At 41.1% G+C, this 16,348-nt stretch overlaps 1 protein-coding gene across 1 annotated transcript; it reads right to left on the bottom strand.

The window, feature by feature from the left end:
• Positions 1-2,735: 2,735 nt before the first annotated feature.
• Positions 2,736-6,705, bottom strand: LOC125518231 (wall-associated receptor kinase 4-like). Its single transcript, XM_048683143.1, has 3 exons — positions 5,631-6,705; positions 4,964-5,122; positions 2,736-3,727 (listed from the first exon to the last, which is right to left on the bottom strand). The coding sequence occupies exons 1-3, from the start codon at positions 6,703-6,705 to the stop codon at positions 2,736-2,738; spliced, it is 2,226 nt and encodes a 741-aa protein (XP_048539100.1).
• Positions 6,706-16,348: the final 9,643 nt, after the last annotated feature.

Raw genomic sequence — 16,348 nt, 5'->3', positions numbered from 1 at the left:
AAGTGAAAAATGAAATGGTTGCACGTGCTTGGTGATGTGGATATCTTGCATGTGCATTTAAATGGGATCACCTACTTAGATATATATGATTCAAATTTCCAAGCTAGATCGACCAAATTCCTTTGTATTTGCAATTTCTGGGGAGAATCAAGTGTGTTGATGACACTCCGCATGGCAGATCTAGGCAGTGGCACAGTGGCTATCACTCTTGCCTCGAACTCGCTAGGTTGGGTGCTTCTCGTTGCATCAGGAGGCCGTCATTGTCATGGATGGCATCTTTCTTTTTTTGCTTCTGTTCGACTTGTTTGTCGAGTGTTTGCACTTGGCAATTGAAAAAAAGATCTCGGTAAACTTTTGCCTAGTGCCGAGAAAAAGAACTCGACAAACCTGCCTTTGCGGGTAGGAGTCCAGCCAGGGAGCTCCCATAGGTCGCTTATTGCGGCAAGTAGTCGCTGTTTTGCATAGGAGGCGGGTCACCTGGGCCGGCCCATTCGCTTTACTTCGCGGGATGATAATTTCATGAAAATAAGAAGCGTTGGGGAATCGAACCCGTGACGTGCAACAGCTTGCGATGCGCTACCTACCGCCACACGCGACCTATTGCAAAAGATCTGCAGCGCAAATTTAAAAGAAACTACCAATAGCAGCAAAAATTAAAACCATTTGAAATGCAAACATTATTTGGGAATATAAAATTGAATACGAGAACATTTTTCGAAATTATGAACTACTTCTTGTAAACGCAAATGTTTTTTGAAAAAATAACAAAATTCAAAGAGTGAATTTTTTCACAATTACAAACTATTTTTTACAAAACTCGAGCATTTTTGAATTTGCAAATTAATTTTCCAAACGTGAACATTTTTCTAATTTGTGATTTTTTTATTAAACTGTAGATTTTTTTGAATATGTGACAAATTTTGAAAACAGGAACATTTGTTGAAATCTGCAGAGATTTTTTTTATTTGTGATCAAAATCTAAACATGTGAACATTTTTGAATTTGTAAAAAAAAGAAACAAGAATATTTTTGAATATGTGAACAAATTTTGAAAGATTTTTCTTAATTTTTGAACAAAAATTAATAAACAGGAATATTTTTTGAAATTCCCAAAAAATTTCCAATTTGTGAACAAAATTTAATCATGTGAATATTTTTTGAATTTGTGAACAAATATTGGAAATGGGGATTTTTTTTGAAAAATTGTTTTTTTCTTTTTTGAACAAAATTTAAATATGAACATTTTTCGAATTTATGAATAAAATTTTAAAATCATGAACATATTCTGAATTTTTAGAACAAAATTTCAAACTTGAAAAATTGTTGAATACGTGAACAAAAATTTGAAACAAGAATATTTTTTGAATTTGTGAACAAGTTTTCAAAATAGCAACAATTTTTAAATCCCAGTCATAATTTCAAAAGTTTTGAGCAATTTGAGCAAGAAAGTTCCGAAGAATTTTTGAAAAATATTCTAACAAGTTCTGAAAACAAAAACATTTCTTAGAATTCCTGAATATTTTCTTAAAAATGCAAACATTTTTTGAATTTATGAACAATTTTTTAAGACACTACCATTTTAAAAAAATTGAACGTTTTTTAAAGAACGAGCATTTTTTAAGTTTCTGAATAATTTTCAAAACATGGACTCTTAAAAAAAGAAAAAAACTTGGAAAATAAAAAAGAAACGAAAAAAGAAGAAAGAAACAGCAACAGGAAAAGAAAGGAAAAAAGAAAGAGGAAAAATATAGAGAAAAACAAAAAAAGAAAAAAAACTAAAAACTAAATATTAAGTAGGAAAACTGGTCTAGGTAAGTTTCTAGAAGGTTCTCAAAACTAGAAAAACCCGGCTGGGAAACTCTAGAAGGTTCCCAAAACCGGAAAACGCTGCAACACGTTAATGGGCCCGTCCCAGGTGATCGCTCGATAGCCAGGTCTCTGTGCGAAAGGTTGACTCTTTGACACAACGTGCGTCCATAGGAAAAATCCGTCCAGCCAAGTCGCCTTTGCTGAGTGCTCCGCGTGTTTTGACCATTGTCGAGTGTGCCCCTGCACTAGGCAAAATCGCTAATTCATGTAGTGTATGTTGATGTTCGATAGAGAATAAGCAAGTTACACATAAGTGGATCGTGTGGCATATAAAAAATGTTTTGCTAGTTAAATCGAAGACCTAAATATCTGTCCACAACTTATAAACCCGTTTGGAGTAGTACCATATCTTTTTAGCTAACTGATTATACTGTTAATAGTGGTAACACGGTGTTGCTTTCCTAGTCAGTTGTCAAGGACATGGAGGGCATGCGGTCGCAATTTCTACCAGTCCTAAACCTACATAAAATGCTCCCAAAAAAGTGCATTATGAGTTCTCATTCTAATTAATAATGGGTCAATGGGCAACAATTCTGAGATGGGTATGGGGCAACTTTTATTAGACTGATAATGATCAAGAAGTATTATTTCATAAGCCATAATATAGAATTCCGTAAGAACAATGCCTATCCGTTAAGAACAAACAAACTCCGGTTCCACAATGACAAATGAATTTGATTGATCAACATATGTTTGCACACTGAAAACACAATATTACTCAATGAATCCATACATTACAATTTCCTTATTTACCAAGCAAATAAAATAAGTATGCCCACGTTGATAATGTCTGTCCATGGGATGATACATTGTGAGAGGAAAATACAATAAATAGGTTTGCACACTTAAAAACACAATATTACTCACTAAATTAACGTGATATGAGATTGATAAATTGCAAGAATGCGCTCAGCTACCTCTACCATTGATGGCCTTTGATTCACATCATCTTCAAGACATTGTATAGCGATCCCTGCAAGATTGCCAAGAAGCTCCAAATCTCTCGGCCTTGTAAATGCGTTATCAAACAACGCAGCAACTCTATTTTCTTTGTGGGCTGCAAGGAAATTGTCTACTAATCCACTACCATCTGAATGTGTAGCCTGTTGCCTACTAATAAGTTCCAGTATCACAACTCCAAAACTGTAGACATCACTTTTTTCAGTCAGTAGGCCCGACCGTAGGTACTCCGGATCCATATAACTCCTGTCACCAATGACTGTATTTGTGTGTTGTCTATCTCTCACAATCAACCTCGATATGCCAAAATCTGAAATCTTTGGCATAAAGTCATCATCCAAGAGTATATTTGCTGGTTTGACATCACCATGTAAGATTCTAGTATGGGCTTTTGAGTGCATATAAGCTAGAGCATCTGCTGCCTCAGCAGCAATGCGTAAACGCACATCCAAGTCAAGAGGTGCAACATTGTTATTATGAAGAATGTCATCGAGACTACCTCTGGAAAGAAACTCATATACTAGCATTGGGATATCAACTTCTAGGCAACAACCGATGAGCCTGACTATGTTCTTGTGGATTACTTGAGATTGGATGATGACTTCATTAGCAAATTGATTGTTTTCCAACACACTACCACTAATTGGCTTCTTCACTGCAACTAGCCCAATATCAAGCAGCCTACCCTTGTAAACTTCACCAAAGCCACCTTTTCCAATAAAATTTCTACTCTTTAGAATTGGTTTGAGTTCCTCCTTCTTGAAAAGTTTTATGATTTTTGCCTTCTGTAAGGTAGGCCCGCCATTCTTTTCATAGAATTCTCTCATCTTTATTTTCTCTTTGCGAAGAAGAATAACAAGTGTCACAATTGAAATGAAAGAAATCCCCCCTATTGCACCTGCATGTGTAAATCAAACAAGCTTAATTCCGTATTTCAAATCCTATGATTGACATACTTTCAAAATTTTAACCTCCTTATGTAAGAACTATTGCTATGTGTTTATATTCTTAAAGAACAAAAGGTACACTTATGTAAGAACTGAAAACTGAAGAATGAACCATGGCATAATAATTGGAATAGGTAAGTTTCTTCACATGCTAACATGTAAAAGACCAAGTAGGAGCGTGGCAATGTTCACACCATACAATGAACTTCCAAGTGATTTAATCAAGTATTCTTTCAGAAGCTTTTAGCGTATCATATTATCAATGCTAACTTCTTGGTCCCGCATTTAATTCTCGTCATAGCTTGGTTTATCCAAGTTCCGTCTCCTCTTGTTGAACATGCTTAGACACTATGTTGTGGCCCATGTTGTTCTATATTCATTAGCTGCTTTACTTGACATTTCATTTAGCATAAATCCGATCTTGTTCATCACCGTGGATAATGTTCAAGCTTTGAATTAGGGAAATAGTTGCATGGGTTCATTGTCATTTTCATTCTCCCCTATATTATACATTTGTAGTTAACATGTCTTTTCCTTGGTAAACACATTGTGAAATGATGATAGGTTGGGGTAAAATGCATAACCATAGTAGAAACCGAGTCAAATGCATCATTGCAAAAAATAGTGCTAATTGAACTGTATAACAAGATTAGCTTAATGGGATAACTTAAAGATATGTCCGAAAAATTGTACGTGGGGTAACAATGTGGGAGAACCATTTAACACCTTTGCCTATTTAAACCTTTATCACTACTCTATACTTGGGTATAAGTCTCGTGGGTATTGTAAGTATGTAGCCTTGATAAATTTTGTATTGCGACTTTCAATATAAGGTGGGATGCCCCTTTTGATCTTAAAAAAGATATGATTAAGTTCATGTTTAATTAAATCGGTGTATGTTCAAGTTATAAGTGGTTTTTGTGCAAAACTTGCACTCAAAGATTTGGCATATATGGAATTCTTCCAGCTTTCATGAGACTTGTACCCATTTGTTTTTATTTCCTATCTAGTTATGTTCATATGCACACTTTTCATGAGACTACTTTTTTGGAGGTGGGGGGGGGGGGGGGGGAGGGGGGGGGGGGGCTATTACGTACTTCAATGTGATGCACCTATCAAGTAAAGTGTAAAATGTTACGAAAATGGACAACTTCTTTTAAGTAATCTTGTGCACTAGCAGTGCTTACCAACAACCACTGTTAGTAGTAGGGGGAATTTGTCTGCACAAGTTCCTGTTTTCCCGTCCCCTTTCTCCCCTCTTTGGCATGGGCAATCATAGCCTCCTGGCTTGTTTATGCATGTCCCAGAACAAGGATACAAATCAGGGTGCTCGCACTCATCGATGTCTGAGAGGAAAAAGAAAGATGTTGAACATACAAAATTCAAAGTAACCACTCTAAATAAATATTTGCATGTATTGCTTCCGTTTCTTTTTTTCTTCGCATATTAGGTCTATCTTAAGTCAAATCTTCAAAATTTAAATGAGTTTGTAGAGGAAAAAAAACCAACATTCACAATACCAAATGAAGATCATTATATCCTCCATGGAATATATTTTATTTGTTTGATATTGTAGATGTTGATACTTTTTAATATAGATTCTTTGAGGCAGTTTTAAATATAGATCTGGTCAAACTTTACTAAGTTTGACTTAAGACAAACATAATATGGGAAGTAAAAAAGAAACGGAGGGATTGCATATTAGCATATGCGTAACACCCTGTGTGCAGAAACGGAGGTAATCTTATGATGAAATTTATTAGCATATGTGTTTTCTTGTGATGATGGTTTTGTAATGTAGTCATGTATATCCCTGGTAATTGAAAAACTAGTGCGAGTAGTAGTATATAGTACCTTTGCATCCACCGGTGATGTAAGGGTTACCCTCATAGTGGGGCAAGCATTTGCAGACAAAGCCAGGCCCCCTGGTTGCGTTGGCACAATAGCTGTCGGCGCTGGCGCACACGGGAGACGGCTGCCCTTCGGGTGGACATGATCCGCTCCGGATGGCGAAATCCAGCACGTACGGCACGCCCCTTGGCAGTATCTTGCGCTGCAACTCGTCGCCGTACAAGTCCGGCGTAGAGAAGTTGTACCACGAACTCTCTACCACCATGGCATAGGAGCACGGGTTGGTCTCCCACAGGGTGTTGTTATAGGGCCCATCCACGTTGACAGAGAACCTGTCGAGGGGAGCCGCTTCCGGGAAGGAGGCCTGGCAGCAGCCCCGCCGGGAGCAGGAGCTGTTGGTGGCGTCGTGCAGGTTGCCCCTGAGGTCTGACTCGCAGGTGAGGAAGTAGCTGTTTCCGACCTTCCCCCCGATGCTGCTGGAGACCATAGCATCGACGTCCCAGCCGATGCCGACGAGAACATTGCGCGTCATCGACAGGAGGAACGGCGACGGCCCCTCCCCGTTGATGCTGAGCGTGTCTACCAAATATGTAGCCTGTCTAGTTTTGACAAAGTTGTCAGCATTTGTGCTGCAGACGGATGCTACAGCGCCGTACACCTGCACCTCGCCCTTGGCGGATGATACGCCAATGAGCTCGAACGGCGCCACCGCGTCCGTGATATTCATGTCCCGCACCCGGCCAGTGATGTTCGCCGCCCCCGAGTAGATGTAGGAGTAGCGGGTCACACCCTGGGATAAACCTGGGTAAGCAAGGAAGGCTCGAGGGGGGTCGAAGGAGTCGTTGCAGGAGACCTCGAAGCCCTCAAGGAAGCAGCCGGGCATGGCGGCGAGGCCGAACGGGAACGGGAGGCTAATGTCGCCGCACTTGTCTGGGCAACCCGGAAGTGTGATTGGCTGCCCCTGCTTTTCAGCAGCGGCTCCTAGGACCACCAACCGGGTGGCCGCCGCAAGGGCGATCAGGAGAAGAGGCAACAGCAGCTGGGTCTGGGAATGGTAGTGCCACGGCGTAATGCTCATGGTGTTTTTTTGGTACACCCTCCAAGCATAAGCTAAGCGGCTTGCACTAGGTTCAAGCCTTCAAAGCCGTGGGTGGGTGATACAAACCATCTTCTGCTATGAACATATTTATAGCAGCGTTCACAACGTCAAGGTTTCAATATTTTTCATTTGAGCCCACCGAATACTTCTAGAGATGGGGTTGACCGTTATTCCTAATAAATATAGGGGTTTTGCGCAATGAGTAGGTTTTTTCAGCATGAGATAGATGGCTTTATTAAAAAAATTAAAAAAGTCGGTACATGAAAACCAATCCGACATGGACGACACTCACGACTCACATGGTCACGGTGTTGCATTGAAAGAGCCGTTAGGGCCCTCTCACAACCACATCGGCTCGTCCTTTCATGAAATCCAAACCGGCATGGACACACACACACACACATACGACCCAATCGATCACACTCTTGAAATTTCTGATGGGGTGATGAAAGAACCGTTCCATGTCAGATAGCTTGGGTCATCTCCCCATGCTTAACCATACTGTCAGGGAAGGTGTTAACTTGATATAATTGAGATTATCGACAGGAAAATAATGTTACTATGTGTCATCTACCCTCACTTAACCATAGATGTTGTTTTGGAGAATATCAAAAGTTCATTTCTTTTGCGGGTGATAAAAAGTTCATGTTTAATGGAGACAAGTGTGTCATTCGCCCACTTCCGGCTTGCCATGAGAATCCTTTAGAAGAGTGCCTATAGTGACTTCGTAAATCTTAAAATGATATGCCGTTTCAGCCTCTTAAAGGTGCTCATAGGGGTAGGATGTGCGTGTGTGTGCATTCATAGAAGTGAGCGTATACGCGTATGTATGAGCGTTTGTGTTTGTACCTTGTTAAAAAAACCGGGGTGCCTGAAAAATAAAACAAACTGGCCGCGCAAGGCTATCTGATGAAACCAATAATATTGACTCGTTATCCCAAAATTAAAATAGTGTGGGACTGAGCCACACTGACCTGCCATTCACAGGTAGTACTCCTATTAGTTATTCTTGTCCTGTGCTCAGATTACACATTTATTTTAATGTTGGGGTGTGTCTAGGGCACATCTAGATGTGCTTTAGTTATTGCACATCTAAGTGAGTGAATCAAGCATAAAGAGAAAAAGGAAAAAAAGAAAATATTCACACGAATCTTAATGTAAGATCAATGACATATGACTTAGATGTGCAATACTTATGGCACATCTAGATGTGCTTTAGCAAAACTGTATTTTTAATATTTCATTATAAACTCGTCTAGACAACTGGTGACGAATTGAATGGAATCTTCTTATTTTATTGACAGGAAATGGAACGGAGTCTTCGATGTCTAAAGAAAAGCTAGTGCCATGAGACTTAAAAACTGACGGTGTCGGTCGTTTGCACCTGAATCTATGCAACTACTTGCAGTTGTATAGAGAAACAAAACTTACACTCGTACTTCCTCCGTGTCAAAACATAATACGTCTTAGCAACAACTCGCATGCCAGGGAAGCAGGGGCGTAGCAAGGGAATAATATGGTGGTGCCGATGGACCACCATGAAATTAGATTGCATATAGCATATAGAGAGTTTAATTGTTTAATATATAGATAAAATCTATATCTATCTATCTATCTATCTATCTATCTATCTATATCTATCTATCTGTCTATCTATCTATCTATATCTATCTATCTATCTATCTATCTATACCTATACTAATTACAGACTCCCTAATAATTCCCACGTTAATTAGAAATTAGGAGCCGTTCATCTGGTGGGACCAAATTATTACGGTGTAGATCAATCTACAAATTCCAGGGACAAAAAATGATCAAGAAGGCCCAAAATCCTTTATCGGTTGTAAAAATAGAAGTAGGAAAAAAATAACTCAATCTCTTTGCGCGGTTCAAAATAGAAGGAATCTCAATGTATCCCACGAGCCAAAAATCCTCTCTTGGTAGTTAAAATTTAAGTAGGAAAAAAATTCTAACTCAATCTCTTTTCACGTTTGAAAATAGAAGGAGTCTCAATCTATCTAAAACTCCACTACATCTTCTCCCTGTTGAAAAAGCTCCACGTACGGCATCTTCTCCTTTTCCAGAAAATCTACAACCTGAAGCAATCTATAACAATACTCCACGACCTCTTCCTTCTTATTAGTCAAGATCAACAATCTGAAGAAATCTCTATGTATTATACTCCATGGCATCTTCCGCTTCCGAAGCAACCTTGCAGCTTGGATATCGTCTCTCTCTTATCCCATGGAAAAACCGCACCATCTCTTTCAGGCTGAAGGCCCAACCTTGACAACAAAGCGAGTGCTGGGATTAATTGGGAGTTGATCGACGAAGCTACCGAGCTGCTGGATCGAGTCCTTGCATCACACGACGCACAATCAGGCTCTCGGTAACCTAGGTTCATGCGCCCCAGCCTCAGACCCGTGGGTACTGAGATGATCCCAGCTCTTCTTCTCTCCCTAGGTGAAGCTCCAATCCGATCCGTTCCAAGCATGTGCTGCCATGGTTATTCAAGCCGATCATTGGAATTTTCAAACACAATACATGTGTTCCAGCACACAGCCGTGCTGCAGTGCAAACACCGACTCGCTCTCAGGTGACCAGCTCGCCTGTCCAGACATGTCCCATGCGTACTGAGATGATCCCAGCTCTTCTCCTCTCCTTAGGTGAAGCTCTGATTCTATCTGTTCCAAGCACGCTCTGCCATGGTTATTCAAGCCAATCGTTGGAATTTGCAAACAGCCATGCCGCAGTGAAACGCCGACTCCCTATCAGGTGATGAGCTCGCTGGCCCAAACATAGTGCTACAAATACAAGTATGTGGATTAAACATTAGCTCTAATGGCATGCAGTGATGTGCCCTAGCAAACAATTTCTTGGTAATTTGATCTATGTGGTGCATACATGCCTGTGGTCGCCATGGTGATGGACAAGGAACTGAAGGAGACGAGATTTTGACGAGAACAAGCAGAACTAGCTCACGTCTACAAGAATCAGGGATACAAAAAAAATCTTGCCACAAAAAGATTTTCTTCGGAATTTATTTTTGTATCCCTGATTCTGAAAAACACACAAGCAGTTCCAAGCGAGCTGTGTGCTTTACAAAAAAAAAATTTGCCACAAAAAGATTTTCTTTAGAATTTATTTTGTATCCCCTGACGAGATTTTGACGAGAACAAGCAGAACAAGCAGAACTAGCTCATGTCCCTAATTCTGAATTATTTGCTTCTAGCTATGTACGTAAAACACACAGCTCACTTGGAACTGCTTCACAAGGATGTGCATTGTCTAATTATCACTTCATTAGGAGATGGTTCAAAACTCAATTATGTGCTGATATGTTTTTTGTCAGTACCATTATTAATTTCTGAACTGGGACATGGTGAATTTACTTTTGTTTGGTGGCAGTAGTACACACCTAATTCCGTAAACGCTAAACATCACTTGGTCCCTTCCTTTGATATTACATCACCTGAATCATATTAAATTCTTACGTCTTTCTTAATTAACTGCATGAGAAATAATATAACTTACATGGTACGCATGTGAATCAAACTGGCTAAATCACACGAACCAATTATTTTAAGGTGGGTTTGGAAATAGCCAGTTTGAGATAGTACGCAGGAACACGTTGTTGTTGCAGGCTCCTATTCTGTGTATGAACCTCGATGTGGCACTCTAATATTTTGACAATACTATTCTCAACCTAATTTCACTGATGGGTGCCTCAGTAAGCTCTCTTTGACCGAGCATAGATATTCAAAAATTACACTGGCCCTATTTCGTTCGTTTTCTGGCATGTGGGTGAGGAGCTGCTAAGCTGATACGTGTCACTAATTTTTTTCCAATAGCATGCAATTTTCCTATGTCCGGTATCATGGTGTATGGCTACTGATTGTGAGATTTCTATATATCTCTCTTATCTCTTCCCTCGATGGAACCTTTCAAACAACAAAAGTAGTATTTTTCTGGCAAATTCGAAAGCACTATTATGATGTTGCTTTTAGATTGCAAACGTACAATTCTTAACAAATGAAACTACCATACTGTTTTTCTTCTATCCTCTGATGATTTATTATAGTTTCATCGGAATCCATTAGTTTATATGTCTAGAGGGTTCGTCAATCCTGTAAATCATTTTGATTCCTACTTCTAACCGGCTCCAGAGTGTCTTATTTTCTTCATATTGCCAAAGTTCAACACTGCTGCTGGATCCTTGATCGTCGTGGTTTGTTTTTATCAAGTGTTCATAAGTTATTCTTTCTGTAACTCTACATTTTGATCAAGGCACCTATATCTTCTGCTCTTTGGCATAATATTTCACATTCAAATTTCTCAGTCATTAGTCAACATGGATTTCTAGAACTAACCATTCTTTTGAGACACCTAGGTATATTAAATATTTTTTGGAATATAAGCATATACAAGGTTATAAATTCTATGTATTCTTAGGAGAAGTTCGACCAAATGCTAATTAGTTACCGGGCAGTGAAAACAGTATCATCGTTTGAGTAGAATATTACAAGAGTTGAGTACATAGGTGAAAACAAGCGATTGCAAACGATTTGAGAAAATTTTCACAGACGATTGCATCTTGATGGACTGAGCTTTGAGCAATATAATGTGATACCATATTATTAGAAAATACATTAGTTTTGTGGCATTAGATTATGATTTCATCTAACTGATATGCATTGCTTCTTTGGTAATCTCCATATTTCTAAATGTATATGCTTCACAAACGTCTCAATTATAGTGTTTCGTATTAGAAAATATATTTGTTCCTAATATAGATTGAATAAAAAAGATTACTAGCCCGTGCAAATGCACGGGTTGACGACTAGTCATATTAATAGCGTTAAAACAGGTTGCTTATGCTATTGGCTCATGGAGCCGCTCGTACTCTTTCATGCGTTTGGCTTGCTAAAATTCGGCTCTCTAATACGCGTGATAATATGAAAATAACTAAGATGCATTATATTTTGACATGAAGCAAATACATATGTTATCGTAATTAGCTTTCCATTGTAAGCTCCTCTTGATACATTGCCCAAACCTTAGACAGAGAATACCGATGATCAATGGAACAGAATCTGTTTTTTTATTGACAGGAAATGGAACGGAATGTTGGATGTCTAAAGAATAGCTAGTGCCATGGGACTTAAAAACTGACTATGTTTGCTTTTTGCACCTTAATCTATGTAACTACTTGTTGTTGTATAGAAAAACAGATTTTATACTCCTACTTCCTTTGTGTCACAACATAATGCACCTTAGCAATAAGTCGCCTGGCAGGGAAGGATGGGGGCAGCAAGGGAATAATATGGTGGTCCATGGACCACGAGGAAATTAGATTGCCTAGAGCATATAGATTTTTTTTGTTTTAATAAATAAATAAAATCATATTAATAGCGACAAAACAGGTTGCTTATGCTTCATGCATTGGCTCATGGAGCCGTTGGTACTATTGCATGCATTTGCCTTGCTAAAACCCGGATCACTAATGCGCACGATAATATAGAAAACCTAAGATGTTGTACAATTTTTTTCTTTTCAAAATGGTGTTTGATAAGAAAATAGGCAGTTTTCCGATTAAATTAATCCATGAATAAATCATGAGCATGACATTGAGAGCATTGATAACATACTGGTTACGATGTAACAGAGCATGTACTACGCATATAGTAGAAACACCTACGCATATCGCTAGTACTGCTACAACAGAAAGAAACATGAGAGGGATAAACGATGTATACCCTCCAATCGGCCATGCGGCGGCGGTGGCGGTGGCAGTAGCCGCGGCATCCTCGCCGGCCTTCTTGTCGGCCTCGGCCTTCTCAGCGGCGGCACGGTCGGCATCGGTCGACATGGTGATGACGAAGGTGATGTGGACGTAGATGAACAGAAGCGAGCAGTCGCGTAGTCGCTACCCAAAAACCTAATCGCCCCTCTCCCGTACAGGATCCGGAGAGGCGGGGTTTCGGAGGCCTGCTCTCCCGTCAACCGTGTACGCGGTGAACGGGACGGAGTCGCCGGCGGCAGCAGCAGTAGAGGAACGACGTGGGGGTGGAGGCGGAGATGCGTTCTGTGTCGTGGCGGCTAGGGTTGGCAGCGCCCCACATATATATGTGCGGCTGCGCGTGGAGAGACGTGGGCTGAACCCACGTCCAAGTCGGTAGCCCACGATCCGACGTCTCAGATCGTGGCCCCACCTGTCAAAGACTCTCTGTTCCTGACCGGCAAAAAGAAGCGCATAGGAGTGAGCTCGGCTCGGCTCAATCCCGCAACCCGCGGCGCGGCGCGGCGCGTCGTGACGAGGCGAGCGGAGGAGGAGGAGTGCGCGAGGGCCTCATCTCTTCTCAAGCTCCAATGGCATGAGGAAGAGAATCCCTTATAAACCACTCCAACTCTCCTTCCACTTCCGGGGTGGGACTAAATTTCCCACCACCTTGTCATGCCACCTACATGGGCCCTTAGAGATCAAATCTGAAATTGTCATATGGGCTCTAGGCCCATCTCATAGTTCAACAATCCACCACCAGATCTCAGGGGCCCAGTTTGTCCTTTGTTCCAAACGCTGTTTTGATATACTAGCATCTTAGTGGAGACCGATTAAGGTTGAGCTCCACCTAGACCAAGTAGTTACACTCCTTCACAACTGAACAATGGACTATGCCTTGAATTGTCAGTTTGGCGTCAAGAAGTTTCACCACAAGTCTCACTGATACGAGGCTGCCGAAGGCCGACCCCTCGGGTGGAGCATATTAGTCACACTCCTGGCCTGTTCATGAGCTTGCTAGAGATCACCCCAATCTCATAGACTGTGACCAGCAGTCGGGCTCATATAGGTGTGTTCCTCCAAAGATCGCTCTGTAGGATAGCATCTTGCTTATGCATATAAGCCTTGGAACACATTAAGACAGTAGTCATCCTTCCATACAGTTCGAGAGTATTGCATCTCCAACGGAGTGGGTTAGTAAAGTTACTCTCCTCAGTTCACCACTGGCTTGTTTTCCCAGGTCCTACTTCACGGGATCTCCGATCACATAGGTTGGGTTACTACCATGGCAACTCATGTGGGTCTCATACCCATCTCCCTTGATGCGTTATCTATCACAACACGTGATAGCCCTTTAGTAAAGGGATCTGCCAGATTCTTAGCCGTTTGAATATAATCCAACGCTATCACTCCGGAGTTCCTCAATTTTCTGACAGCTTTCAATCTCATTCTTATGTGTTTGTTGGACTTCATGTTGTCCTTTGAACTCTTCACCTTGACAATAACTGTTTGATTGTCACAGTTCATAAGGATGGCCGGAACCGGCTTCTCAACCACTGGCAAGTCCATCAACAGATCTCGAAGCCATTCTGCTTCGCCACCCGATGTGTCTAATGCTGTTAATTCTGCTTCCATTGTCGATCTTGTTAAGATCGTTTGCTTGCAAGACTTCCAGGAAACAGCACCACCTCCAAGAGTAAATATATACCCAGTTGTGGCCTTCATCTCATCAGCATCAGAGATCCAATTCGCATCACTATACCCTTCAAGTACCGACGGGTATCCGGTATAGTGAAGTCCATAGTTCATAGTACCTTTCAGATAGCGCATAACTCTCTCAAGAGCACGCCAATGTACATCACCCGGTTTGGAAACAAATCGGCTCAGTTTGCTAATAGCAAATGCGATGTCAGGCCTCGTTGCGCTCGCTAGATACTGTAGTGAACCAACAATCTGAGAGTATCTCAATTGATCTATAGCTGTGCCTTTAGACTTTCGAATCAGCACACTAGAATCATATGGTGTTTGAGATGGTTTGCAGTCCGAATATCCAAAACGACTCAACACCTTCTCAACATAATGGGATTGCAAAAGTGTAATCCCACCCTCATCATCTCTCAATAGCTTGATGTTCAAGATAACATCAGCCACTCCAAGGTCCTTCATCTCAAAGTTCTGAGATAGGAAAGACTTAACTTCCTCGATCAACTTGAGATTAGTCCCAAATATCAGTATGTCATCAACATACAAACACAGTATAACTCCTTCGCCCCCACCATAGCGATAGTATACACATTTGTCAGCCTCATTAACAACAAAGCCAACAGATGTCAACGTTTCATTAAACTTGTCATGCCATTGCTTAGGCGCTTGTCTCAGGCCATACAAAGATTTCACCAACTTACACACCTTTCCTTCCTGACCATCCATCACAAAGCCATCAGGCTGTTGCATATAGATTTCCTCCTTTAGCTCTCCGTTCAGGAAAGCCGTCTTAACATCCATCTGATGAATGAGAAGACCATGCGAGGCCGCCAACGAGAGTAATACTCGAATGGTGGTCAGTCTGGCCACAGGTGAATAAGTGTCGAAGAAATCTTCTTCTTCTTTCTGGGCGTAGCCCTTGGCCACAAGCCTAGCGCTTGTACTTTTCTATCGTACCATCGGGCCTAAGCTTCTTCTTGAACACCCACTTGCATCCCAATGGTTTGCAACCATAAGGACGTTCAGTAAGCTCCCAAGTCCCGTTAGCCATGATGGAATCCATCTCGCTACGGACCGCATCCTTCCAGTAGTCAGCTTCTGGAGATGCATACGCTTCTGAAATAGAAGTGGGATTATCCTCCACGAGGTATATGAAGAAATCATCACCAAAGGTCTTTACAGTCCTTTGTCTCTTGCCCCTACCAAGGGATTCCTCATTATCCTCCTCAGGATTTTCATCATGTGTTTGATTATAATATTCCATCGGAATGGCAGGTTCAGGAGTCTCCTCAGATTCCTGTCTAGAAGTGCTTTGTACATCTCTCATGGGGAAAATGTCCTCAAAGAATGTAGCATCTTTAGACTCCATAATTGTACCGACTTTCATGTCAGGTACCTCAGATTTCACTACTAGAAATCTATAGCCAACACTATTCATAGCGTAGCCCAAATTAACACAGTCCACAGTCTTTGGTCCAAGCTTACGCTTTTTGGGGATCGGCACATTAACTTTCGCCAAGCAGCCCCAGGTACGTAAGTACGAGAGTGTTGTCCTTCTCTTGGTCCACTTCTCGTAAGGAGTGATCTCGTTATCCTTTGTCGGAACTTTATTCAGGACATGACAGGATGTCATTATAGCCTCCCCCCACCATGCCTTGGATAAACCCGACGTATCTAACATGGCGTTAACCAAATCAGTTAGAGTACGGTTTTTCCGCTCGGCAACCCCGTTTGACTGGGGTGAGTAGGGAGGCGTCCTCTCGTGAATAATGCCGTGTTCCGCACAAAAGGCATCAAACTCTTTCGAGAAGTACTCTCCACCACGATCTGACCGGACTCGTTTAATTTTCTTTTCAAGTTGATTCTCAACTTCTGCCTTATAGATTTTGAAGTAGTGTAGAGCCTCATCTTTAGTATTTAACAGATACACATAGCAATATCTAGTGGAATCATCTATCAAAGTCATGAAATATTTCTTTCCACCTTTAGTCAACACACCATTCATCTCACAAAGATCAGAATGTATGAGTTCCAGTGGCGCCAAGTGTCTCTCCTCTGCTGCCTTGTGAGGCTTGCGAGGTTGCTTAGATTGCACACACGAATGGCACTTAGAACCTTTGGCTAAAGTGAAACTCGGGA

The sequence above is a fragment of the Triticum urartu genome, chromosome 7 (assembly GCF_003073215.2).
Source record: "Triticum urartu cultivar G1812 chromosome 7, Tu2.1, whole genome shotgun sequence".
NCBI lineage: Eukaryota > Viridiplantae > Streptophyta > Magnoliopsida > Poales > Poaceae > Triticum > Triticum urartu.
This window is presented reverse-complemented; position numbering and strand designations above follow the sequence as displayed.